This window comes from Actinia tenebrosa, unplaced genomic scaffold, assembly GCF_029948245.1.
Source record: "Actinia tenebrosa isolate PJP-AT-01 unplaced genomic scaffold, QUT_ActTen_1.0 PGA_scaffold5__44_contigs__length_20552954, whole genome shotgun sequence".
Taxonomy (NCBI): domain Eukaryota; kingdom Metazoa; phylum Cnidaria; class Anthozoa; order Actiniaria; family Actiniidae; genus Actinia; species Actinia tenebrosa.
This window is the reverse complement of record NW_028292582.1, coordinates 10907230-10933813: the sequence shown is the minus strand read 5'-3', so window position 1 is coordinate 10933813 and position 26584 is coordinate 10907230. Positions and strand designations below refer to the sequence as shown.

At 37.5% G+C, this 26584-nt stretch overlaps 4 protein-coding genes and 2 non-coding genes across 10 annotated transcripts; 4 read left to right on the top strand and 2 right to left on the bottom strand.

Annotated features, from left to right (window-relative positions):
- Positions 1-45: 45 nt before the first annotated feature.
- On the top strand, positions 46-5683 carry LOC116302302 (katanin p60 ATPase-containing subunit A-like 1). Its single transcript, XM_031711575.2, has 10 exons — positions 46-121; positions 724-912; positions 1340-1509; positions 1691-2020; positions 2601-2706; positions 3034-3192; positions 3501-3627; positions 4356-4487; positions 4830-4956; positions 5244-5683. Exons 2-10 carry the CDS (start codon positions 751-753, stop codon positions 5440-5442), a joined length of 1512 nt encoding a protein of 503 aa, XP_031567435.2. The 5' UTR covers positions 46-121; positions 724-750; the 3' UTR covers positions 5443-5683.
- On the bottom strand, positions 5673-23013 carry LOC116302301 (cytosolic phospholipase A2). 4 transcript variants are annotated; one of them, XM_089037342.1, is made up of 18 exons: positions 22891-23013; positions 21985-22056; positions 21816-21902; positions 19716-19783; positions 18192-18273; positions 17621-17767; positions 12888-13003; positions 12525-12562; positions 12165-12300; positions 11385-11521; positions 10172-10397; positions 9385-9499; positions 9116-9253; positions 8301-8417; positions 7794-8072; positions 7161-7345; positions 6893-7082; positions 5673-6693 (listed from the first exon to the last, which is right to left on the bottom strand). In XM_089037342.1, exons 4-18 carry the CDS (start codon positions 19728-19730, stop codon positions 6422-6424), a joined length of 2193 nt encoding a protein of 730 aa, XP_088893468.1. In that variant the 5' UTR covers positions 19731-19783; positions 21816-21902; positions 21985-22056; positions 22891-23013; the 3' UTR covers positions 5673-6421. The 4 variants fall into 4 exon arrangements, with proteins under 4 accessions (XP_088893468.1, XP_031567434.1, XP_031567432.1 ...); XM_031711574.1 differs by lacking the exon at positions 22891-23013 and having other exon boundaries at positions 21985-22096; XM_031711572.2 differs by lacking the exons at positions 21816-21902; positions 21985-22056; positions 22891-23013 and adding an exon at positions 19913-20113 and having other exon boundaries at positions 19716-19814.
- LOC116302347 (U5 spliceosomal RNA) lies at positions 11617-11737 on the bottom strand. The gene has a single exon (XR_004197851.2). It is a non-coding gene; the product is annotated as a U5 spliceosomal RNA (small nuclear RNA).
- Positions 13445-15961, top strand: LOC148906530 (uncharacterized). 2 transcript variants are annotated; one of them, XM_089037344.1, is made up of 4 exons: positions 13445-13997; positions 14292-14440; positions 14500-14704; positions 15098-15961. In XM_089037344.1, exons 1-4 carry the CDS (start codon positions 13906-13908, stop codon positions 15111-15113), a joined length of 462 nt encoding a protein of 153 aa, XP_088893470.1. In that variant the 5' UTR covers positions 13445-13905; the 3' UTR covers positions 15114-15961. The 2 variants fall into 2 exon arrangements, with proteins under 2 accessions (XP_088893470.1, XP_088893471.1); XM_089037345.1 differs by lacking the exon at positions 14500-14704 and having other exon boundaries at positions 13446-13997.
- Trnak-uuu (transfer RNA lysine (anticodon UUU)) lies at positions 20992-21064 on the top strand. The gene has a single exon. It is a non-coding gene; the product is annotated as a tRNA-Lys (tRNA).
- On the top strand, positions 21653-26341 carry LOC116302303 (zinc finger C4H2 domain-containing protein). The gene is made up of 4 exons (XM_031711577.2): positions 21653-21770; positions 24223-24394; positions 24849-25015; positions 25171-26341. The coding sequence occupies exons 1-4, from the start codon at positions 21697-21699 to the stop codon at positions 25454-25456; spliced, it is 699 nt and encodes a 232-aa protein (XP_031567437.1). The 5' UTR covers positions 21653-21696; the 3' UTR covers positions 25457-26341.
- Positions 26342-26584: the final 243 nt, after the last annotated feature.

Sequence of the window (26584 nt, the reverse complement as noted above, 5' to 3'; positions counted from 1 at the left end):
ATACCTTCCTATAATCCTTCCGCGCGCTCTACTACACATGCGCAGATCATTCCTTTACTGTCAAAGTTAAAATTCAGTTGGAAAGAGCCTTCAAAATACTAACATTTCACGACTATTTCAGGTAAGAAAGACGCCATATTACTTCCTAGATCTTTGGTCACATTTAATTTAAGTCTTCTTCTACAACCATGCGGTTTTTTGTTAGCGCTTTCAGTTGTCTTTGGAATTTTTTTTTCTTGGCGCGAATTTTCCTCCCTCAACGAACTTACGTTAATGAGTCTTATCCAAAATTTATACCATTCTGTATTTGAAAATTCTCGACCTAATCAGCTAAAATGTGGCTTCGATTTCTATATTAACGTCTTTCATCTATAACAAAGTAGGATATGGATGTTTACATAAGTCGTGAATATGATTTCTGGTTTGGATCAGTTTAGGATTCTTGTCTAGACTGACTGTCCAAAACATAAAACCGTTTGTATCGGCGATAAAAATTGCATTAAGGCTTCGCCAAAGAAGTATGATCAGTCAGATTTTAGAATACTGCAAGCATAAATAATTTTGACGTAAAAAGCTGTCATTTTGTTTGCTCAAAGGAGTGGGATCTTTTTTGTGACATTTCTTTAGTCGTATCGTTGGTGAAACAAAATAACATTCATCAATAAGTAATGCGCAAGATTCCCTAACCTCAAAACTGTACCATTTTACCATTCTTTTCACCAGTTTCATCCCACTATTTCGGGCAAGAGGATGAGTTTGAGTGAGATCTGCGACAATACCAAAATGGGCCGTGAGTACGCCCTATTGGGGAACTACGACACTGCCTTGGTGTACTACCAAGGGGTGGTTCAACAGATACAGAAGGTCATCGCCCAGATTAAGGATCCCGTGAGAAAACAGAGATGGCAACAGGTAAGGAGACACACAGCCCAACTTGTTGATTTAGTTGGGTTAGTTAAGTTAGCCATGCCCTGACTTAGATCAGCCCAGAGGTTGTTTCAGGGTTCAATCTGTAAGTTAGCCGTGCCCTGACTTAGATCAGCCCCGAGGTTGTTTCACGATTTGATAAAATATCATGGTCAAGTATTAATCAATAAATGTATCATACAGGGCTTAAAATAAAGTCCGAACAGTAGTCGTTCATGATGAACATTCAAATATTAGTCTTAGCTAGGCCAAACCCTGTTCCTGGTTAACGTTATTCTGGTCAAAATGACCAGCAGGGCAAAGAATTCATTGGCCAAGTTCAAATTCTGGTTAGCGTTGTCCAATGACCAGACACTATCTTAATCCTGTTTTTAACGTATGATTAAGAACTGTATTTTACTGTGTTTCAAAGGTTCGACAAGAAATTGTGCAAGAATATGAACACGTGAAAGACATCAGTCAAACATTAGCCAACTTCAAAAAGGACACTGTTCATTTTGGAGGCATGAGACATCGCCATGAGGAACCTACTAGAGATCCTGATGTCTGGCCACCACCAACACCTGTAGAGAGAGATAACAGGTATGACAGATTGTATTTATATAGAACAATTTTCATATGACTGAAAAGCTCACAGCACAAACATGGTCTTGACATGGCAAGGGATACTTTAAGCCAATACATTGCAACTTGTAACTAACGAGTTTGCAGAATATCAAAACCGCAGTGAGTGAAATTGAAAATGATTAAATTTTGTTGCCAGACCAGCCAAGCCAATGCCACGCCCTGTGGTCAAGAAGAGTGATGATAATTCTCCAGCATATAGGCATGCACCCCCAAGCCGACGCCCTGAGAAGCCAAGTGAGAGAGGTGCAAGGAGATCTGCTAACCCGAGTAACAAACCATCAAGGGATGGCCGAAGAGATGCAGGTAGAGGGCAGCCAGGAAAGGGGGACAAGGAGAAAGGAAAGAAAGAAGAGAAAGCACAGGAAGGAGATCATGATGAAAAGAAGTATGATGGTGGAGGAATAGATAAGGACTTGGTGGAGGCACTAGAACGAGATATTGTACAACGCAATCCCAATGTACATTGGTAAGATGGCTAATTTTGCAATTACACAATATATCCACTTTAGACCCTCCCCACCCCTTGGACATTCCAATCCCCCTCTGTGGGGGAGGTATGGGTATTTTCTGGAACTACACAATATACCCTCAGACCCTCCCCACCCCTTGGAAATTCCAATCCCCCTCTATGGGGGAGGTATGGGTATTTTCTGGAACTACACAATATACCCTCCTCAGACCCTCCCCACCCCTTGGAAATTCCAATCCCCCTATATGGGGGAGGTATGGATTTTTTATGGTACTACACAATATACCCTCCTCAGACCCTCCCCACCCCTTGGAAATTCCAATCCCTCTCTGTGGGGGAGGTATGGATATTTTCTGGAACTACACAATATACCCTTCTCAGACCCTCCCCACCCCTAGGAAATTCCAGTCCTCTGTGGGGGAAGTATGGGTATTTTCTGGAACTACACAATATACCCTCCTCAGACCCTCCCCACACCTAGGAAATTCCAATCCCCCTCTGTGGGGGAGGTATGGATATTTTTTTCCAACAAATTCATCCATTAACCAATCAATATTCATCGTGATGCTATTTACAGGGGTGACATAGCAGATCTTGCCGAGGCAAAAAAGCTGCTGGAGGAAGCTGTCGTTCTCCCTCTCCTTATGCCGGAGTACTTTACAGGAATCAGACGGCCATGGAAGGTACAGTACATGTATATACAATCTATAATAACATGTTTTTGTAACTTCATTATACAAGTAACCTTGACTTATAGAAGCTGATGTTATAACTGGGTGTCCTGTGTTACTGCTGTTTTCAATATCTTGTGACCTCTGACATTTCAATGTTGTTGTAGAATCGATTTTCCACTGGTGCTAATATGAAAGTAACTGACGATTATTTTTGATTGACAGCAGCCAAAATCAAATTTCAGCGTGCCGCTCGCAACTAAAAGTTTGCAGAGTATCGAATACCACAGGTAGTCCATGGAATGCATTTTTTGAATAGTTCTGAACCTTTTTTGCCAGGGTGTTCTTATGGTGGGTCCTCCAGGAACTGGTAAAACAATGCTGGCAAAAGCAGTAGCAACAGAATGTGGAACAACCTTCTTTAATGTCTCTTCCTCAACACTGACATCAAAGTATAGAGGAGAGTCAGAAAAACTTGTGCGAATTTTGTTTGAAATGGTGAGAATTTTGATAATTTACCCTATTCTTACTTCCTCCTTCCTTTTTTCTTTCTCTTTCCTCCTTTCCCTCCCTCCCAACCTTCCTTCCTCACTTTTTCACTTCCTACCTCCCTCCCTCCTTCCTCCCTCCCTTCCTTCCTTCCTTCCTTCCTCCATCCCTTTCTTCTTCATTCCCTTCCTTCCTTCTTTCCTTCCTCCCTTCCCTCCCTCCATCCCTTTCTTCTTCATTCCCTTCCTTCCATTATCCCTTCCTTCTTCCCTTCTTCTCTCTTCTTCCCTCACACTCTTTCATTCTTTTCTTTCCAGGCACGTTTCTATGCTCCAAGCACAATATTCATCGATGAGATTGATTCCATTTGTAGTCGTCGGGGTACAGACAGTGAACATGAAGCTAGCCGTCGTGTGAAGTCTGAACTTCTAATTCAAATGGATGGTAAGACTTTCTTTCTCCCAAGCACTGTCACTAGAACCTCCTGCCTTGCTTCGAATCAAATTTGAATTTGATTGAATTCGGGGCAGAGCTAACTCATTCATCAAACCTCTTGGCTGATCTAAGTCAGGGCATGGCTAACTCACAGATCAAACCCTGAAACAACCTCTGGGCTGATCTAAGTCAGGGCATGGCTAACTCACAGATCAAACCCTGAAACAACCTCTGGGCTGATCTAAGTCAGGGCATGGCTAACTCACAGATCAAACCCTGAAACAACAACTGGGCTGATCTATGTCAGGGCATGGCTAACTCATATATTAAATTGCAATCAGTAACATTCTAGGTTTTGCAGGGGGAAGAAAACCAAAAACCATTGAATAAAGAGAGAGACCAACTTACTGACATCGCTGCTGAAAGCCTTCATTACGCCCCCTTTACACTGGTGATTTTTGCTGCGATTTTTGTGGCAATTTTCAGAAATATGAAATCTTTTGTCTTATCCTTCAAAAGAGACATTCGTCTAGGAATATCTTGGCATCCTGAAAAAAACTTTACAAGTAAATTCTTTACCATTATTTATTATGGACAAAATTGCAAAAAAATTGCAGCAAAAATCGCCTCAAAAATCGCTAGTGTAAACAGGGCTTTAGAATGATAGAGAAGACTAAAAGTACTACTAGGTATTTTTTATGGTACACTCATTCTAATTTCAATATTTCTCCCTCTAGGTGTTGGTGGTGCATCAGACGATCAAGACTCTAAACTTGTCATGGTTCTTGCAGCTACTAATTTTCCTTGGGATATTGATGAAGCCCTGCGCCGTCGACTTGAAAAAAGAATCTACATCCCTCTTCCTACAAGTAAGCTTAGCTCTTCTCCAACTTTCTAGTCGTTTTCTTTGTTTACTTTTTCTTTTTTTTCTTCCTCTTTGTTTTGTTTGTATTTATTTTTTCTTTTCTTATCTTTTATTTTTGTCAACCAATCTTCATTCCTCCAACTTTTTCTTCCTATTTTCTTGCATTCTTTCATCTTCCCATTTAGCTTTCCTTTTCGTATCATTTCTTATTCATCCCCTTCTACTTTCATCTCCTCAACCTCCCTTTTTTTCTTCTACTCTTTCTGCCTCTTCCTTTCTACCTCGCCACTCCCAATCTTTCATCTAGTATTTTTTCTCACTTCAAAATCATTTGTTTTTCTTGTAGCGGAAGGACGGCTTGAGCTACTCAAGATCAACCTACGTGGTGTACAAATTTCAGAAGATGTGTTACTGCAGGAAGTGGCAAATAAGATGGATGGATATAGTGGTGCTGATATCACTAACGTTTGCAGGTGGGCATCTATCATGTGTTTGGTATATATTTTGGTCCATTCGCTCACCCATTCATTCATCCATTCACTCATCCACCCTTCCATCTATCTATGCATCTACCCTCTTATCCATCCATCCCTCCAGTCATTCAACCATTTACCCATCCATCCCTCCAGTCATTCAACCATTTACCCATCCATCCATCCATCCACCCACCCACCCACCTATCCATCCATCAATCCATCCATCCATCCATCCCATCCATAAATCCACTGATCCTGTGTTTTCCCTTCTTACGTATTTCTAGGGATGCATCAATGATGGCAATGCGTCGCCGTATCAAGGGTCTCACCCCAGAACAAATCCGTAACCTACCCAAAGAAGAGCTAGACCTTCCCGTCAACATGGAGGACTTTGACATGGCACTTAAGAAAGTCTCCAAATCTGTTTCTGATGCCGACATCAAGAAATACTTAGAATGGATGGAAGAATTTGGCTCTACCTAAGTAAAAATTATTCAGTCCAGTGTCTAAGAAACTCTGAGATTCAAAGAATTCATTATTGGATCTATTCATGGCTGTAAACAATGCCGATGGAATAAGAGGATTTAGTAGATATGAATCAGCCAATCAGAGCACACTATTTGATTACTGCACTCATTCATCTACTTTATTTAGCGTGTGTGTGAAAATTAATAACGAACATTGAAAAATTAAAATTACCAATGATAAGGATATTTCCTTGAAATTATTATTGTATTCTTTATTTAAATCTATTTGCATTGATAAGTTAGTAATTTAAATTTACTATTTAGAGATAATTTAAGTATTTTGAATGGAATTATATGGATATTTTTCTTTGACATTTTCAAACATCTTAATCAAAATAACTTTGATTTTGTTCAAACATATTCAGTATTTTTAAATTCAAAATTCATTTAATTCTAATTGAAGTGTTTGGGAAAATTCTCAAAAGTCATCATTTGAGATGAATTTCCCATGAAGGTTGACTCAACACACCTTTCCTGAATTCCCTTGACCAGCAATTAATATTAATTAAATTCATTTGTAAGCAAGGTCATGAAACAATGCTTTCAAGTTGAGGCTGGACTTGATGAACGAAAGAATCAAGTCAAGCCTCGACTTAAATCCATTGTCATGCGAATTCAGGAAAAGTCTGTATACCCCTTACAGCACCTCGGAATGCAGCTCAATTTAGGGGACAAAACAAAAGGTTCCAATTCTCAGTAGATTGGAATTCTTTTGTTTTGTCCCCCAGATCTAGCTGCTTCGACGTCACATGCAAGGGTTCTATTGTAGTATAAACCTCTTTAGATTACGCATCTTATTCAGGTTCTAGGTCCGCTAGGATCTAGTTTTCTCTTCTGCATAACAGCATACTTTGCGCGCAGTTAGCATTATCTCCTCGGCATTTTCCTTTGCTTTGATTAAAATTTTTACTAAGTGTCTCGCGAAGTGCCGTGCTCTAGGATAAAATACACTTGTCTTTCTTTTCTTTCTTTGGTTTCGCGGGGGTTACGTTTTTAGCCACTGCTGCTGGCTTTTTCCTCTGCACACATTCGGCCATCACATCCTTTATCGTCTGTTCACAGATTAAAGTGTTGAATTCTGTCAATTGTGACAACCTGTCGAAAGCGTCGTTCGGGTAATGAAAATTAAAAGTGCTGTAGTGCTTCTTGGGGTCTTCGAAGATGGAGAACTTAGCGGCTAATTTTTCCTCTTCAGTTCTTGGAACACCTAAAAGAAACAAAGAGTAATATACGCTTTTCTCGTTTCGACGCGTATCATTTTTCGTCCAAAGTTCTACTCCTTTCAGGTAGAGGTTAAATTTTTCGAGAAATTTTTCACTTTATTTTAGCGGTTTTTGTTAGAGTTGGACCCAGAAATACGTCACAACTTAAAGAACATATATACTTCATTGTTTTTCATTTCTCACCTGGTTTGCTGTATTCCATGAAGGCCTTGTTGATAAGCGCAAAGTGAATGACGATAGGACAAGATTTATCAGTCGGGTGTCGAAATATGTAACACTCTTTAAGGCCTTCCTTCTCGATCTGCTCTGCTGCATTGATCGGGGGAAAGGGGTAGTTGTTCTTCTTAGCCCACTCTTCGGCCAGAAGAAGTTCCTACAGAATAAGGAAAATTTATTATACAGCGCTTTCAATAGCATGCGCGCAAACACATCTTTCCCATTTGCTTCGTACCTTGAATGGTTCTTCATCATCTTTGTCACGAGCACTGAAGTCGAAGGACAGGTACAAGTCCACGCTCCTCTCAGGCCTCAGTAGGATCGGATATGGTGAGTTGAGTACCATTCCACTATCCACCAGGAATATACGCTTATCTTCTGTGACTAGCTCCAGCTTATCTGGGTTATCAGTGCGGTCATCTTGAGAAATGTAAAAAAATATATAAGTAATTTGTTTATGACATCTTGAGTGTATTGTAAGGCACAATCCATCTCGTATGAGTGGGAAAGACGATACGGACAGCACGTACACGATGTGACATGTTGTAGCATTGAAATGGGTTACCAAAACACTGAATGGTTTTCGTGTGAGTGGGAGGCATAAAGCGAACGATTAGATTTGCTTTAAGTCTTGCTTCCTATTTTTCCGTTTCAAACTCGAATTCAAATAGTGCACTTCCGAATACGACGGCTTTCCGAGGTGAAGATATGACGCTAAGGAAAGGAGAAGCATACAGCTACGAATCTGCCGTCGGATAGTTCACCACTCATTCGAAAACCGCACTAAAATACTAGACAGGTCTCAAGTGAGAATTGCGCGCGTCAACATTTTTCAACAACAATCAAACATGTGGTTTACTATACTTACCAGACAGCTTGAGATCAATCCCGCGCAAGAAGTTATGAACAAGTCCTGCTCTACCTTGCCTTGTGCGAAAAATTTCGAACTTGTTGATGACTTTGTCCACAATATCAGCAAATTTATCGGCGTCACTTTTATGCTCTTCGCCGTTTTGTTCAGGCGCGTCTTCCTTGTCCTTCTCTGCTTTATTCGGAGATTCTTTTGGTTCGTCGTTGGATTCTTCATCACTCTCTTCGCCGTTTGCTTTGTTGGCGTGGCCAATCGCGTCCGAAGCTACCATATCCTCTGGAAATTTGAAAAAAAACCAGTTTAATTTTCATTTTATCAGGTGTATTTTTTTGGAAGTAAAAAAAAAAACGAAACAAAACAAAACAAAACAAAACAAACAAACAACAAAAAAAAAAACAACAAAAAACAAAACAAAACAAAACAAAAAAACACGGAACAAGGCCCCTGTTAAACAAACTAAAGCGTCACTGAATTACTAGTACTAGAGTAAAATGTCTAGCCTACCCATTTGTTTGCGCAAATTCCCTTTGTTTTCTGCAGCCATTATGACTTCCTCGGGTTCCTTGAGCCCCTCGCGAACCACTTGTTGTAGTAAAATAGTAAATGCGCTGCCCCAGATACCTGCGCGTAAGGAAATGAGGTTCAGTTTCTGTATTGATGACGGACAGCAGCTTAAGAGGTTCAAACATCATATGATTATCAAAGAGGAAAGGAGAAAATGTATGGAGGAGAAAGCAAATCAATCACCGCTACTAAGGAAGGAGGGAAGGAAAGAAGGAAGAAAGTAAATGAGGTTCAATTTCTGTATTGATGACAGACAGCAGCTTAAGAGGTTCAAACGTCATATGATTATCAAAGAGGAAACGAAAAAATGTATGGAGGAGAAAGCAAATCACTGCTACTAAGGAAAAAAGGAAGGAAGGAAGGATGGATGGATGGATGGATGGATGGAAGGATGGAAGGAAGGAAGGATGGAAGGATGGAAGGATGGAAGGATGGATGGATGGAAGGATGGAAGGATGGAAGGATGGAAGGATGGAAGGATGGAAGGATGGAAGGATGGAAGGATGGAAGGATGGAAGGATGGAAGGAAGGAAGGAAGGAAGGAAGGAAGGAAGGAAGGAAGGATGGATGGATGGAAGGATGGAAGAATGGAAGAAAGAAAGGAAGGAAGGAAGGAAGGAACGATCTAACTGACGCCGGAACGAACGAGCGAACGAAATAAAGGATGGAAGGATGTATGAAAGATGGGAGTGAGAAAGAGAGAAAAGAAGAAGGGGAAGAATAAGGGTGAGATAAAGTACAGGGGATTTAACGACCTTGCAAATAACGCAGATCTGGTTCTTCAAACTTCTTCAAAACTCGCCCGCAGTAGAATTTACTCCCGAACAATTCCGTGCTCATGAAAGTTCCATATTTAGGGAAACCAGCTTCGTAGGGTGAAAACTCCAACCACTCTAGAAAAAAGACAAGTCAAATCAAAGGAAATTAAGATTCGATCAAATAAGCAAAATTTGTGCGAGCGTTCTCATTTCACAGAATCCTTATTTGGACTGTTTGAGCCCAGTGCGCGCGCGGTTCAACTTACCACAGAAGGCATGGGCCGAGACATCTTTCTTGACATTGACACAGGTGTAGAGCGGTAAAGGAACAAAACCATCTTCAACTTTTTCTTTTTGATGACTCAGCTTGGGTGGTTCACGCTGTTAAGAAGAAGAGAGATCATGTTTTACGGTGAAAAGGGTAGCGTAGTGTACGTGGATTCGATTCCTGGGGATGTTATATGCGAATAGCGTTTTTTTATGTATTCTTTCCCCATTTGCTACGAGGGTTTGTTTTCTCCGGGTTTCCCAATTTTCTTCCCTCAACAAAGATTAACATCTGAGGTGTATATGCAGAGAATATTGAATGTAGTGGAGTAGCGTGTGTGAGAGATAGTGGGCCAAATAGTCCCCTTCACAGTTACCTGCGCCATCTTGAAAGGTAAACGTGCCTTTGCATCGAAGCGAGACGAACAGTGAGCTTGTATTGATAGAGGCATTCGAATCTTTAACACCTTGAAAAATGATTCACATTTCTCTATCATATTGCAAGCTCCAAAGGAACAGCACGGCTACCTTCCAAGATGGCACAGGGAACTGTGAAGGGGACTATTGGAAAATATAGCATTTACTGATTGTGCTCACCTCTATTAGCCATTCCGAGGTGGAGGAAAGAACTGGATCCAGTTGGCATTGAATAAACTATGGGCTGTTCTAGAAGATATATTCCAAAGATGGCGTCTATTTCGTCCCCTGAAAAGTCCCACAATACCAACTCGACCCAGTTTTTTCCTCGACCTTAAAATGGCTAATCAAAATATTAAACATTTTTACCCCTTTACGTATGGTATCCCCAACGAGATACCCAAAAATATCCGTGAAGCTGACGGGCTGTCCATTTTTCTTCTTCTTACTGATAAGCTGCATGTGTTTGTAGACCCATTTGGGTTGGAGAAGAAGCCAGATCAAGTTTTCTTTGACATTTTCTCGTAGTTCTTCGAGCACAACGCGAGGATGAACCGATGGCCAGTCGGGATGAGAATAGAGACAAGATATGTACCTGTAGAACGATGTGTACGTTTCAGTACTCTTTTTATTTTAATAGTCCCCTTCACAGTTCCCTGCGCCATCTTAAAAGGTAGTTGTGTCTTTGTACCGAAGCGAGACGAACGGTGACCTTGCAATGATAGAGACGCGTGAATAATTGTTCAAGGTGTTAAAAAAAGTCTCTATCAATGCAAGCTCACCGTTAATTCCTCTCGCTCCGATGCAAAGGCACGGCTACCTTCCATAATGGCGCATCCATCCGAAGTCCATCTGCTGAGGAAGATTGATTTTCGGAAATTTTTTTTTTTATTGACTGAAGAATTTAGGACCATACTTCCAGACATCGAGTGCTGAACCGTCGTATGGCAGCGCGAAGCATTTACGGCTACGCCGGAGATTTCGACCCCGACACCGCTATCCCTGGATTTACAGACTGATCAGGAAGCTCGGCCGAAGCCTAAGGGAGAGGTTAGTCGACCCCTAGTCCGTAGATGATTAACCCCTTGCTATGACCAGCATACCCAAAATAAGGAACTTTTTCGCTGATGATTTATGATCCATAGTCCCTCCTTTCCATGTGGGATGCGTTTTGAAAAACTAGCCGTGGTCGACACATTGTTACACGCAAACAAAGAACAAAAATGAAAATGGTGAGGTGAAGTTTTCTTTTCTTTTAAGAAACTTTGAGATGAGGATTTTTATCGTTACTATGGTAACTCCGATTCAAACGTTATGTATATCAATGCAGGTTTTTATCGTAGTCTGACATCTGTAGGAAATTAAAATCTTATCGATTCTGCTAAGGCAGGACTATTTATTTTAAAACTTAAATTTAGAAGTTAAGTAAGAAAAATACTTCCAAGTGCCACCTTAAAAGTGGTGACGCTGAGAGACGCGAAAGACTGTAAACAATACAAACCTTACTGCGCATGCGCCGACAGTCAGTATACGTCACAATGCAAAACGTAAAACTACGTATATAGCAAAGAAAAGTACTTACCAGGCGGAGCCTGAAAGACCAGCAATATACGTCGCACAATCAAGTATCCTGGTGTCTTTTAACGCACACATTACACCACTTAATGATGTCATGGCGCGAAAGCCTCCCCCGGATCCGAGTATTGCTACGGTAGGAACCTGAGGGGAGCAAACATTCAGTAGTAATTGCATCAAAGTCATAATAAAATAGAAGAAGTCAATATTAAGATTTCGAAATATTTTTGTTGAAATTTGCCCCGCCGATAAGGCAGGGCGACAAAAAAATTTCCTATAGACTCATTGAGTTGTTCCCCTCCACGAAAATCTTTAGTAAAAGGCGAAAGATTTATTCGATTTGAAGGGAAACCAGAGTAATGAAAAGTGGATTCGGAAGTCGAAGTCTACCGTCTAGACACTCTTTGACATGTGGGATGTCCTTTGAATATTCATGTATTTGAAAATGAACAGGATATAGATAGCTACTACACGCATGCGCATGGCACAAGACTTCAAAATGTACAATTCCTTGCAATTGCATTATTTTGAAAATATGACATTTTGATTTTTTCCCCCAATTTACAAAAAACCTCTGTAGCTTGATTTAATTTTTCTTTCTTTCTTCCTTCCTTTGCTTTGTTGTTGTTGTTGTGAAAGAAAGGAAATACGTTTGCTATTAAGGAATTTCATAAGATAATTTTCGAAAACAACTAATGCGCATGCGCAATGCATCCAAATTTGGCGGCGATAAACAAAGCGTCATGTTAAACAGCGGTTGATTAACAAAACAGATTTTCTTCATTACCTCATTGATATTTGACGGTCCTTGTTCCCCGAGTATTTCTTGCATGGCTTCAAAGACAATCTGGCGCCTTTTAGCGAGGAATTGTTTTTCCTCGCTGCACAGCTCACCACTAAAGCGAAGTTCATCTGAAAACGGGCTAGAAAATACGTTATAAACTGCTTATGTATTTGTCTAAATGAATAAAACCGTGGTAAAAAAATGTGGTGAAACTTAAAACAATTGTTTGAGTAAAGAAAGTCCCCAAATTGAAATTGAAGGGATAGTCACATTTCTCTTTCCTAGAGCCCAGGTTCCTTTTAAACTCTCTACCATGGCTAGCAACGTGGGGTCTGAGAACGATTTACACTCATCAATACTTACCAACGAGTCAACTTCATCTCAACATCAACCTTGGAAGTCTGAAATAAAAATTCGGCAGTCACGTGAGAAAAGTCTTACCGTCTACCGTCTACCGTCTCTCTTCCTCTAGCTCCCTCTCTCGCTTTTTCCTATTCTTTTTCCATTCTCGTTCCCAGATCCTCCTCGGTTGTCGTTACTCCCCTCTGACAGGGAGCCCGGGGAGGAACGACAACCGGAGAGAATCTGGGATTGAGAATGACTCTTTTTCTTCAAATCTAAAATAACCACGAACACGTGATCCCGTGATAGTGAATGACGTGTAGTGCTATCACCAATAACGCTGGGTAGTCATGCAGGGAAGTCACGTAATCCAGCCCATCTTACCTCTCCAAATTTAAAGGTTTGTTTACAGGTGGTATCGACCTCCAAGTCATTAATCCTGAATGTGTGAGTGTCGAGAACATCATCACTCACTATATCAGACTCCATCAACGTGATTTCTAAACAAAATACAATAGAATATGTCAGTAACCTTAACTTGATCCCTTTCGTTCAAAGCTTGGGTTCCCTCTTTTGTCTACGGTCTTACCTAAAAAAGTGAGCCCACGTTTCTCTTTGTCAGCACATTAGGCCGTTTGTATGATGGCTTCATTTTACTATCACTACCAAAATGCTTCGCGCGCGAATTTTCTTTCTTATTTAAATTTTTATTTTCTAATGAGAAAAGTAAGACAATCCGTGCTAATTAAATGAGCAAAAGAGGTGTGCAAGGGACTCTGGTAGTAGTAGAAAATGACGCTATAATGCATTTCTTTACTTTGAGGATGACGTTTTTCAAAGCGGACTTCCTGTGGATTACCAAGAGTACGCTTCTTATCTGAGACAAGTCCATTAAAGTGTATATCAGGTCTAGAATTTTTTTACGGTTTTGGCATCTCTAGATGATATAAATAAATATTCCAAAAAAAATTTTTCGATTTCGAATTTTTTTCACCTCGAAATCAGCCTTCAAAGTTAGATTTCTGGCGACGCCCAGTCGTGTTGGCCGTGTTTTGGGAGACGCTAATGGACTGGCACTAGTTTTTCTGTGACGTAAATTCGGTGACACAGTTTAGATCGGCCTTTCGAAGTATTGTAAATATGCCTAGTAGGTGCGTGGTTGGAGGGTGTTCAAATATAACGAAGAAAGGCATAAAACTTCATACGATCCCTTATTTTAATGATGACCGACCAATAGCAAAGGCTAGAAGGAAAAGATGGGTCGATTTTGTGTTGAAAAGACGAGCAAAATGGACGCCTACGGCGACTTCGGCAATATGCTCGGAGCACTTTTCTCCAGAGGACTACAGTCAGCGTTACTCTTTCGGAGAAGACGACAGAAAGCTGGCACACTTAGTAAGGGATGAGACCGGAATTGTGTCATACCCAAAACTTTACCCAGTTCCATCGACTAGTTCAGCTGAAGCCAACAATTCTCAAAGAAATCGCCGAAAGGTAAGTCGTCGATTGATAATAAAAAAATGTCACACATATTGGACTATATGCCCCAACTGTAGCACTATCGTTTGTTTACTATATAGATTTTTCTAATATTATAATCATAGTATTATTCTCATATAAAAGCTATCAAGAAATAAGACATAAATGCATGACTAAATATTTGCATTCTTGCAAAAACTTGAATTGCAATATGCAAAATAAAGAAACAAATGAAATCAAACTAAGATATTCGAATAATAAGAATAATAATTTGTTATAATCATTCTCTTTGTTTTCTTTCCTTCCAAGACAAATACTTGCTGTAAGCCACTTCAACTACAATATCATTAGAGAGACAAAAAAGAAGCCAGATGGATCAGACCAAGTGAGATTTATTTATCCGAAGTTTAAAAATGGGGAGGCTACTGTAAGAGATGTGAGAATAAAACCAGATTATGGTAAGAATTATGGTCAAAAAATACTTGTATACATGTTATTGTTTATCTTTTATCAATAGGGTATGTGGAAGAGATATACATCACTTTTCTCGAAGCATTGCAGAAAGAAGACATGTTAAGAGAGGCACAGAAAGAATTAAAAGAAATGACCCCACCATCAATGAACACGATGCTGGTAAAAGAAAGTAAAACTGTGGCTTTGGAAAAAAAGGAAAAAAGAAAGAGTATGGTTGTAGACAATGTACCACCGACAACACCATGCGAGTAGGATGTTATTTCCCATTGATGTTTCTAAGTTTGAAGAGTGCCATCATCATACCTGTGAAATTTGCTTAGCTGAATAGCACTGAATAGTGCTAACCAAACAAAAGAAAACAAATGAATTTGTGCTAATTATTACTACTATTTAGATTTTGTACTATTTCACTGGTTATACTGACTGCACTCTGTTTCAGTGTTCAAATATCACCAAGTCCTTATTCAGTGCTTTCACTATAGATCTTTCTTCATAATTAGACTGTTGTGTCTAAGTCATGAAGGTTTATTTCTAATATGTTGAATAATCTAACAGTCATAACATAATAGAAGTATAATATAAACTAACAATTTTGTCATCAACTATTCACTTCATGCTAATTTGTGCATTACTTTTATCAGTATCACAGGTACTTGAACAAGAAGCCAAAGCTGCCGAAATTAAGAAAACAAAGAAGATTGGAGAAGGCAGGATAGAGAAATCAATCCCTCATTGCACTCATTGCAAGAATCCCATGAAAGGACACAAGAATGTGAAAGACTGCCCTAAAAACCAGAAAAGCAGTTAATACTCTCTTGCTTTTAGAGTGAAGTTACTAAACCCGTGAAATAGAAATTACTTGTTAAGGTGTAATAGTCAAATAGACACAAAAGAAAACAATGGCATTAGAGTCTCAGTGCTAAGGTGTATTAGTCTACTATCCATTTCACTGGTTTAGTGACTTCACTCTTATATTAATATGTAGAAATGTATCATTTTGTAATACTTTTTACAATTAATTATTTTATAATTTTTTATTATAGTTGTAAGTGCAATACAAAGTGACAAATACAAAACAACCCTCATAAAGGCAATTTGAGTCATTTCTATTAGACCCATGATACAAAGTTGTATAATTAGTGAGGAGAGTCGAAGTAAAACAAAAGAAAACAGTGAATATCTACTACTATGTAGTGCAATTTTTTTCATGCTTCGAGTAAAATCACTCTAATGCAATGTTCTGTTTATAATATAATATGTATCACTCGTTATCTTCGTATCCACAAAAATCGGTGCTAGGAAACTGTTTTCTTATCGAGTGGTATGCACAAGCAGGCAGTGGGATTCTCTTGGATCCTCCTCCTTGATAACCATGAACCAATTGGGTGAATTCCCTGTAAGCTGTTGCACGGAGAAGCCTAAAATATGAAATGATAATTTGTTAGTATATAAACTTATCAAACAAACAAGAATATATTCTTGAAATAAACAACTGTCAGTTACAATTGCTATTTACATCACTATCATGGAAATAAGTAATACTTTAAAACGGCATGGTATGACTTGTAAAGCACGTGAACAGTAAAAGATATAAGAAAATAAGGAAGAAAACAGTCATAGTTATCTTACTTGTTCTGGGCCCATGTAATTAAAACTAAGCTTAGAAGAAAAAAAAAAGGATTTACTCACTCTTCTTCACTGCCAGTTTGTCTATACTTATATCCGTCGATAGTGCGGTATTTGGCACATGATGAACGTAGGGACCAGCGATTTAAACAAACAGGCTCAAACCCTGGATGTAAGGTCACACAAATGGGAGGTACTTCCAATTCTTCGAGCACTTCGGAAGACTTCAGTGACTCGAGACAACCCTCTATTTCGTGACAGCAATTACACTCTTGAGGTTTTTGAAGTAAGTCTTTCTTGCAATGACCGCATCTACACCTAAAAGAGGAAACGTTTAGATTTGCGAGTTAGTAAAAAAATCAAAACGAAACTAAATATTTTGCAAAAAGAGTGAGCTTGTAGCTAGATCTTGATAGTTACGTACCAAGCGCTATTCGGCGTGACGCCATCAAATCTTTCTTGAAGCTTTTCATTTCTCTTCTCGATCTTTGAAATTTCTTCGTTATATTCACTGAGCCAGTCCGCATCAGCAAGTGGTTCTGAAGAATATGGTCCTACCAATTCGTGAGATTCAGACCTGGGGTAGCTATCATCTGACTCGTGTGTTTCAGCATGTTGATGGCATTCGTCCTCTATTTCTCCATCCTCTTCCTCTGAATATATACTTGAAATCTCGCTTTCAGAGCTGCAATCACTCCCGTAATAGTTCGTTAGCCATCTTGTGAAATTATATATTGAAATTTATGTTTTTTGAAGGAATGAAAGTCACTAACGGGTCAATGTTTACAATACTTTGTCTACTCGTATCCTTGACAATCGCTTTTCTCGGTTCTCGAATTTACGTCACTAGTTACCAGTCTCCTAAAACACGGCCAACACGACTGGGCGTCGCCAGAAATCTAACTTTGAAGGCTGATTTCGAGGTGAAAAAAATTCGAAATCGAAAAATTTTTTTTGGAATATTTATTTATATCATCTAGAGATGCCAAAACCGTAAAAAAATTCTAGACCTGATATACACTTTAAGGATAATATGTGCCCTTCGTTCTTCAAGTTGTTTAGTAATCAGTAACCTTTCACGTTGCTACAAGACCCAGCAGGGCAAAATGGAAGTCTACAGATTATATCACCACAATGACTCTCATTTCTGTTTACTTTATCAACGGCTAGATGAATATATCACTTAAGATATTTCCCTTACGGGCTCTTTGAGATAAAACTTCTAAAACGAAGACATGTCACTTAAAGTAATGGATGAGAAGTAAATAGTAATACGTTATCAACTCAAATTAGGTCAACATTGAAGTAATTTAACTTTTGTCACTTAATCAAATCAGTACAATATTCTGCTCTCTTTCTCCGGAAATTATTCATTCTCCGCATTTATAAAATTGCACAAATGTGTTAGAAGTACATTTTTTGACGAAACAAAATACAGTGAAATTGGCCATAAAAGCTATAATGTTATAAAGCATGCACTTATAATTAATTGTAAAAATAATGATTTTATAAATAATTTTCAATTTTCATTTTCTTACCCATCGTATTTTCTTTGTTGGGGTCTAAAAGAAACTTGAATGTTTCGTGCCATTCCGGATTTTTGTTGTTGCACACAACTTTTGTTGCTGCTTTGCCGCTGGGTGCTGTGGGAATCCTTATTCTGACATACGGATCTGGCGTATCAACTACAAACAGAAGCGATAAAATGACTAAAAGCAGTGGATTGGGTTTCCGTTGTCGCGCGCAAGGAACGGCACTTTGTTGGGTTATTAAAGTATTGCGCAAAAATGCACTTTATGGGCTTTTCTCCGGCGGTCAAACGACGCAAGACAAGTGATAGGCATCATCTTGCGCACGCATGACATTTGATTGGCTTTCTTGATCGTCGTGCGCAACACTTGAATGGTTTTTCTATCCGTAACACTTACGCGCGTGCGCAAGACAGCAGATTTGCATTTTCCGGGTGCTCTCTAGAGGAAGGCAATTCATTGGACTTTGTGAACATCGTTACGTTCCCGACACTTTACATTGGCTTTTTACAGGAGCTACGTAAAACACTTAAATGGGTTCTTTTCATTCGTTAGCGAATTAAAGCCATTTGATACTTACTGTAATCAGCAACTTTTCCTTTACTTATGTCTCTTCCTCGAAGAACGGTGATTTGGAATTCCAAACATGGCCGATATGATGCCTACCATACAAGTGAATAAAAAATAAGAGCAAACCACAGGGAACCCAATAACATGTAAGACGCAATAAAGTATCATGCTCTGAGAAAGAGCAAAGCGATGGGGGGAAATGTTTAAAGCTTTTCACACCCAGTTAAACCGGAAGAATAATGGAAGTCGTTATTAAATTACAACTGACAACCACAATTATTATAGTATTAATTTTAGAACCGGTAGAAGAAAAAGAAATTGCTTTCACATGCGGTGTTTTGTGTTTGTTTTGGAAACCCACAGAAAAAACCTGTAAAGCTTCCGTTGTCAGGCTTAAAACATATGCTATTCAAAAGCAAGAACGACCGAAAGAAAATATGTTAATGAAACTTGTAAATTAGCAAAGAAAACAGAAACGAAAGAAAAGAAAGAAACCGCCACATAAGAAATAGGAATGAAAGGAAAGGAAAAGGGAATGGAATGGAATTAAAGGGAAAGAAAGAAAGAAAAATATTGAAAATATGCACATGGTAACTGTAGTCAAGCATAGCTTAAATCGTAGATTGTCGATTTATGGCTTTTTATTATCACTTGATAATGAGAGTTCCATCAGTGAAATTGTTCCTAACCTTTCGGAGAATTTTGCCATCGGCAATACCAATTTAAACCACGACAAGAGCTGGATGTAATAATCACATTTGAATCCACGAAATTTAAATTCATAAAACGTTTTGTGGAGAACAAATAAAAGTAATTAATAATAACAACAATAATAAATTTATTTTACGAGAATAGCACGACAGTAAATATGACTGATGACCCAGCGTTTCTCAAAATCGGAGAGAGTTTTTTGTGTAAATATTTCAAGGGCAAAAAAGCTTGACCACTTTATCAAATATTTTTATCTAGTTAATTTATTCTCGACGTCTCTTCTTTATTATCAATGTGGTTTCATGTGTGCTTCTCATCTCAATGAATACTGAACTATTCATTCTACTAATAATTCAGAGCGGAAAACCTCACTAAGCAACGAAAATTTCGTCTTAATTTTTATGCTTGAAGATGAAATTCCCCACATTTGAAGCATTGATCCGTTCATGCACTCAAATGCAAAAATGGAAGAATTTCCCCTTAATCTTCCCAGAATCATGGTAAACATCTTCCATAACCTGCCATAATTATTATTTCATAAATAAAAGAGAAATTTGAATACGAATAAAAGCTCGAGAAATTGTTTTTGACCTCGTTATCCAGCCTTCTTCATCCTTCTTGATTTAAAAAAGAAAATTTAGCACCAAAAATAAAATTACGACATACGCATTTTCGAGTTTCTTCGCAACTCCAAAGCGAATTCGAAAAATATTTTAATGCGACTGACTATTTTAATGTGAATTGAGCTAAAACTAAATATTATGTCGGTCCACTCGCTTCTAAGTGAAACCATTTTCCTTCAAAATAGTCTATAGATTTTTACCTGAAATGCTGACATCTCCAGTTGGTCTAAAGATCAAGTCTTTCCAAAGGATTCTTGTTTCTTTTCCACTGGAAAAATACACAAGTCTGATATTTTGAACTAGAAATATAAATATAAATAAATTCTAAAAATGAGAGCGAAAATAATGTTGGAAAGGGAGACTATTCGCTAAGAATTGAGAGACAGCACGGCCCTACCTTGTGGTTGTCAAGAGTTAGTGCTTTTTATGGAATATATATATACTTATATCCGCTCTTAAAAGTTGAAGCTGCTAGCCTTCTTGCATTGAACATGTGATCTTCTGTAACTCGAATCGACTAGCATAAATATTTAATGGAGCTAGCCCGATCACACTTTCAATCTCGAGAAAGAGTGCCTATTTTGACTTGGTTTGTCGAATATGAACTCATTAATTATGCTTTATAGGTAATATAATAACAAGTCGCTTAAAATGAGCGGAGAGAATGAAGGTTGAAGTATAAAATGAAAACGGGAAAAAGAATGGGTCTTAATCATTCTCGTATATATTAATTCATTCATGGACCCCAATATATTTAATATGGTTACATTTTAGTTAATTTTTGGTGTTGAACGAGCGTATGCTGAACGTCAAAATTGTCATGAAGGTCCTACCACGTGATATATGACTTCAAAAGGGAGGAATAAGTTGTCATATGATTTATTTTGAGCAAAGCGCGGGAAGCCGTTCTTTCCCGGCATGCAATACGTACAGCAGTTTAATTTTCCTGCTCCAATTCTCAAATTATTTTCGTGCTTTTCTTTAATTTCAATCTTTTTCAAACTATAAAAATATTTAGTAAATATCTTAAGCTAATAAATACTTTATGAATACTTCAAAATTACAATAGAATTAATATTTTATACTGACTGGACACAGGGAACCCAACCGGCTAACTTTCCTGTCCACAGGAAGCAGTTAGTTAAAGAAAAATAAAAGCTTTATCATTAAATAATTAGACCATGTGTTAGTTTATTTTAAGGTTTACTTGTGTATTTTACAGTGGTCTTCTTTTGGCAAAAAAATAAACTACAAGAATATGCTTTTGTTCTTCTTAAATATTTTTCTATTACTTACTTGGATTTCCTGTAGTTCACCTATACACATTTATACATCGTGCCCGGAAAAGAAAGTTGCAATTTGAATCTTATTAAGCGTTGTTGACCGTCTTTTTATACTTAACCACACGTTTTGCGGTTACAGAAATGACAATACAACATTTATTAAGGAAATTTAAGTCTTAGCTTTTCATGAGGAGCCCGGTTAGCTCAGCTGGTAGAGCATCAGACTTTTAATCTGAGGGTCAAGGGTTCGAGTCCCTTATCGGGCGTCCCTAAAATTTTTCGTACCTTATTAATATATATTTTTTCATCTCCTCTCTTATTATAATTTTTTTCATCTCATTTTTTCTTTCAAACGCTTAAATTAATACAAATTAAAAAATTCAGTCGATACTATTTCTTTTTAAATTTCCTTATTTTTTGGCACCTGCTATGCCGGTGAATATTATGCCCACATGTGTGTCTTTTGATATAATCTCCTCGATTATTCTGCTCTTCTATGCTGGCTTTCTGCGCCAAAGCATCCTTTATGGATGACTTTTTTAATCAAATACAACGTGGACTCGCTTAAAATATGGGTGAAGATTTTTTTTTTCATAATAGCTAGCTGTGCATCAAACACTGTGTGAAACAAAAAAAATAAGAAGCTTTTGTGTGTGTGCATCTTTTTGTGTTGTTTTTATTTATTTTGTGTAATTTAATTAATAATGAAACGGAGGCATCAAACCCAAAAACACACCGGAAGTAGCGTTCAAGGCGTCTAAAGGTGTCCTTATAAATAAGCAGGCTTTTGATTGGCTTAAAGACAATAGCATTGTGTCTTCAAGCCAATCAGAATTTATGATAAAACCCCGGGTGTTCGAAGGTTGTAGATTGTTTCAGTCTTGTTCTTTGAGGCAAAATGGCAGCAAGCCCAACTATGGAAGCAGACGATGAGATTTATATGAGGAAACTAGAAACTATCCAAGATATAAGGTAACATATCTCAAGTTAACTAACTACAGCTTAACTCAACCTCACCTGGTGTCATGGCCAACGCTTCCTGACTGATTTTTCAAGACCTTTATTCCTTGCCTTTGAATGAAAGAGGGCTTCTCCATAAAGACACTGAAAAATATTCCCAGAAAGATTTCTCTTTTATTTTCAATCGAGGGAGGAAAATACAGAATTGAATTTCATAAGTACTTACATTTAGGGTTATATTTCTTTGATTAGGCTAATTTTCCTGAAACGTTAAACACGCTTGTCTTTTCGATGCTTCCTAAACAAAGACATTATTATTCTCAATATTCTTCATCAAATCTATTATTAAGTACCTTTTCTAGATAACATCCCTCATATTTATCGAAAAACCTCTTCATCTTATCCAGAGATTGTCTTCCTCCTTTTAGTAATTCTATTCTACGGCATTAAATTTCGCCGTATCGTCTTCAGAAGAGTTTTTGTGTGTTTATCTATTCTGAAGCAGATGTTAGGCGCTTTGTAAAGAACATTCTCATAAATTTAATTTAAATTCGGGTTTAAAATAAACACCAAAAACTTCCTTTTTCAAAGTCATATGGCTCAAATCGTTAGATCTTTTCTGGGATTATTAAAAGGGCTAAATTTTTATTTTATTTTATTCAATTGTGTTAAAATTTGCTGTGCACCTGTCCTTTATTTCTAAATTTAGACTAAAGTGGAAACACAAAAAAGCCTCCAAACTTAAACTTATCCTTCTCTAACTTAAACGTACTGAATTTCAAAGATTTATAGCAGTTTTGGAAATGTAGAGATTTTAATTCTTAAAGTTGTCCTCAATTTAAAATTCTTAAAAGACTTAATTTTCCCTTTTTATTTGCTCAGAATTCTGATATTTTTCTTTCATTCACATCAAACACCAAGCTTAATAAGCTGGAGAGATGATGCTAATTCGCATGAATATTTAAATATTAGTTGAATTGTTAACCTTTTAACAAATTAAAAATTGCCAATTGCCTTTTAAACCCTAAATTTGATCTGGACAAAGAACAATAAAAGGTTGGAAAGGTGTGTAAATATGTAAATTATGTTGAAGTTTTAAAACAAAACCTCTTTGTCTCAGTGTAGCTCTTACTTTCTTTTATTTTTTCTTTCTTTCCATCTTTTTAAACATCTCATGGCTTCCAATAGTAGGAATAAAGAGCCATTTTTCCCCATTTCACTGACATGACATTTTTATAAGAAAACCTGTCTCAAAAACTAGAATAAAATAGCATAAAATCAAATAATGTTTGGAGAGCAAGATAAAAGCCAACTGCCTTGATTCAATATGGTTAATCAACAATATCATTTTACTTGTCAAGAAAATTTCATAACATAGTGGTAATATGATGAACAAACAAACTCACCATTTCCCTTTCACCTGCACCTTATCTTGGTGGCTGGTTAATTGATTCCTTATTTTTCATCAAAAAAAGAACACAATACAGATTGTAAAATAAATAACAAAATGTCAAAAATTTTGAGATTTAATTTCTTCTGATGTCAAGACTGGCAGTACTTTGACATGACTAAAATAAAAGTGGTAAGAAGCTTTTGAGATTTAGTTTCTGCTGAATTGAATGATAATGATATCATACTCTGAGTTAGACTGCTTTAACAAAGTATTCATTTTGTTGTCAGGAAGGAAATTTATTGTCAATTTTATCAACTTAGCAGATCTTTTGGTAAAAATAGTTATTAATTAATTTTTCTATCAAAAATGTTTTAGATCGTTTATTGAAAATTATTGGTACAAAGAGAGTTAAAGAGAGTAGAAAAGAAATAGAGGGGAAAAAGTAAAAAGAAGAAAAGAAAGGAAGAAAGAAGAAAAAGTTTTAAATTTTACAAAATATGTAAACACTTTTATGATCTTTAGTTTTGTTCTGCCTCAAAAGTTCTCAAAAACGTTTTGCATGAATATACACCTTTTTTGAAAATTTTGTTATTGCTTTACATTAACTTATTAAACTCGTTTAATAATTCATGAGGAAAACACAACAGAAATCGCAACCGTGAAGAGTTTTGTAAATCTGATATGGAATCCTGTTCATTTGCATAAACTTTAAGATGGATTTTCTTGGCCAGATTCACTTTTATCTTTAAAATTTTAGTCAAACACGAAGGAACTAAGCTAGACGTTTGATAAATAATCTACAGTATTGGTGTCCGTGTTGTATCCAATATACAAACTCTCGGCTATGCCTTGAGTTTGTATATCTTATACAACACGGCCACTCATACTGTATATATTACTTATCATCCACCCTCCTGGCTTAATATCTGTCCCTACATTAAAAGCAAAGTGGGATGAATTGAGTGTTCTAAACTCAAAAGGGGGTGGCTAGCCACTAAAGCAACCTGGAATAAATTGAGTTGTTTCTTCAGTTTTGTTTAACTTGTTATGAATTTCTCTCTCCTTTAAAAGGGCTCGAAGTTCTCACCTAGAGAAGCTGAGATCACAACTGCTAAAGGAGCTTAATGCTACTGAGAGAGAGGAAAGATTAGTCAAAGACTATAAGGCTGAGATGGAAGCTTTATTACATGAAAAAATGGCTCATGTAGAAGAACTTCGTCTGATCCATGCTGATATCAATCTGGTTCGTATTTTACAGTTGTAGCAACAAAACGTTCCTGAAAATCTTGATACTTCTTTCACAGATAGAGAGATCGTCAACTTAATGGGAGTGCATTGCATTTTCCTACAAAAAGTCCAATGTGTAGTCCCAAAAATTATCCATACCCCTCTCACGGAGGAATTTTTTTAATACACCCCCCTACCCCCCGGAAATTCCAATTTTCTTCCGTACAAACTCTGTAATTTTTGTTCTTTCTCTGACCCCCCTTACTCTTCAGAAATTCCAAATTCCTCTGCGGGGTGGGTTATGGATGATTTCTGGAACTACACATGGGGGTTTCTGGAACTCCCCACCCACTTTGTGAGGGAGGTATAGCTATTTTCTTGGACATTTACCAACTACATTGTTTCCCAATACCCCTATACATCTTAAATGAAATACAGTCTGATTCTGTCTTTTTGCTGTCAATCAACAGATGGAAAACACCATTAAACAATCAGAATCGGAAAGAGAGAGGGGATATGAGATGATACGCAGACTACATGAAGACTATAAACCTCTTAGAATGGAGATAAATAGGATGCGCCTTTCCCTAGGCCTGGAACAGTTGCCGCAGTTAGAGGAGGAGGAATCCATAGTTCAGTAAGTTTCTAACAAAATATATATTTTTGTATTCGATTGATATTGCCATGCTCTGACTTACAACAGCCCAGAGCTTGACTCAGGGCATGATTAAAAATAAATTGAAATAGGAATCAAGAATTCATGCTATTTTTGTCAACCTTTTTCTTCACCAGCATGCTTGTTGAAAGAATACCAACAACCTGGAAAGCTGAACCCCAAGAACCTCCTCCACCTCCTGTTGCCCAACAACTAGCTGCCGCAGCAGCCGCTGCACATCAGTTGGTAAACAAACGAGGTCCGTCAGGTGAACGGCATTTCCGGCAACAGCAGCCACCTCCTATGAAAGCATGTCTATCATGCCACCAACAGATTCACAGGAATGCACCTATTTGTCCTTTGTGTAAGGCAAAGAGTAGGTCTCGGCATCCCAAGAAAACGAAGAGAAAGCATGATGAATAAACATTACTACCTCATTGAAATGTTTGTGTTTTAAAACAAGAAGATTAACTTCCAAGTTGGGGAAGGCATTCTTCAGTACCCAACCAGACATCAAAGAAACTTGAAGTAATATCCAGGAAAACGAAAAATATAACCTTGCCATATTTTATTCATCCAGTTGTAAATCTCTGAAATGCAAATCAAACTATGCAAAGAAAAATACTTCTCTGAGAAAGATTTAGCCTGCGAAAGATTTTGATCTAATTTTAAGGCCAATTTACAGGGTACAATTTTTCCTGACAACTGCATTCATACCCATGGTATGAATTACTGTAAATGGTAGTTAAAACTTGGCTTGAGCAGGTTGTGTGCGACAACCTCCCTGGTGCAACAGTTACGAGGAAAAATCGTACCCTGAAAATCTGCCTTTTCAGTCTTATCTAGCATTAAGTGACTGTGTTTGTACCCTGGTCCCAGAGGCCCGACGTTTTTTTCTCGGCCATGTATAGTTTGAGCCGCGAAGCGGCAAAGCCGCTTCACGCCTCAAAATATACGTGGAGAAAAATCGTCGAGCCTCTGGGACCAGGGTACTGTGTTTGGTTTTCAATGCGATGTTATGTTAGGCTCCTATATTGTGAGAGGTAATTATATAGCTTGTACTCTATTCAAAGCCTGGGTTATTTAAACTGTCAACAGGTTGGACTAGCATAAAGGGAAAAATAGGGCTCATAATTTGTGTAATTAGAAAAACATTAGTCTGCAATACAATTATAGTTATTGTTTATAATATTGCTTTTTGTTACTTTATTTGTTTATAGGTTTAGAGTGATAGTTAAATTTAAGGAGTTGTTACAACACTGTTTTGAAACAAACTTGAAATATTAAAAGAAATAATCTAAAAGAAAATCGAGTTTAATTTTATAATAATTTTATAATATATATTTGAATAAGCATTAAATTATTATTATTATCATCATTAGAGTGAAGTCATTTAACCCGTGAAATAAAAATTATTTGTCAACATGTAATAGACACAAAAGAAAAGAATTGCTTTAAGGTCTACTAAAGTGTTAGTCTAATATCTATTTCACGGGTTTAATGACTTCACTCTATGATTTTATTGATATGTTAGTACTTTAAGATGAAAAC

Coding starts and splice junctions, on each gene's coding strand:
- LOC116302302 (XM_031711575.2), top strand. CDS start 751: ATGAGTTTGAGTGAGATCTGCGACAATACCAAAATGGGCCGTGAGTAC. Junction 2,021..2,600: donor CGCAATCCCAATGTACATTG/GTAAGATGGCTA, acceptor TGCTATTTACAG/GGGTGACATAGCAGATCTTG. Junction 3,628..4,355: donor ACTTCTAATTCAAATGGATG/GTAAGACTTTCT, acceptor TTCTCCCTCTAG/GTGTTGGTGGTGCATCAGAC.
- LOC148906530 (XM_089037344.1), top strand. CDS start 13,906: ATGAGACCGGAATTGTGTCATACCCAAAACTTTACCCAGTTCCATCGA. Junction 13,998..14,291: donor CTCAAAGAAATCGCCGAAAG/GTAAGTCGTCGA, acceptor TTTCCTTCCAAG/ACAAATACTTGCTGTAAGCC. Junction 14,441..14,499: donor GAGAATAAAACCAGATTATG/GTAAGAATTATG, acceptor TTTTATCAATAG/GGTATGTGGAAGAGATATAC.
- LOC116302301 (XM_089037342.1), bottom strand. Junction 8,418..9,115: donor AGATCTGCGTTATTTGCAAG/GTCGTTAAATCC, acceptor CCTTACGCGCAG/GTATCTGGGGCAGCGCATTT. Junction 8,073..8,300: donor GAATTTGCGCAAACAAATGG/GTAGGCTAGACA, acceptor TCAAATTTCCAG/AGGATATGGTAGCTTCGGAC.
- LOC116302303 (XM_031711577.2), top strand. CDS start 21,697: ATGGCAGCAAGCCCAACTATGGAAGCAGACGATGAGATTTATATGAGG. Junction 21,771..24,222: donor GAAACTATCCAAGATATAAG/GTAACATATCTC, acceptor CTCCTTTAAAAG/GGCTCGAAGTTCTCACCTAG. Junction 24,395..24,848: donor TCCATGCTGATATCAATCTG/GTTCGTATTTTA, acceptor GTCAATCAACAG/ATGGAAAACACCATTAAACA.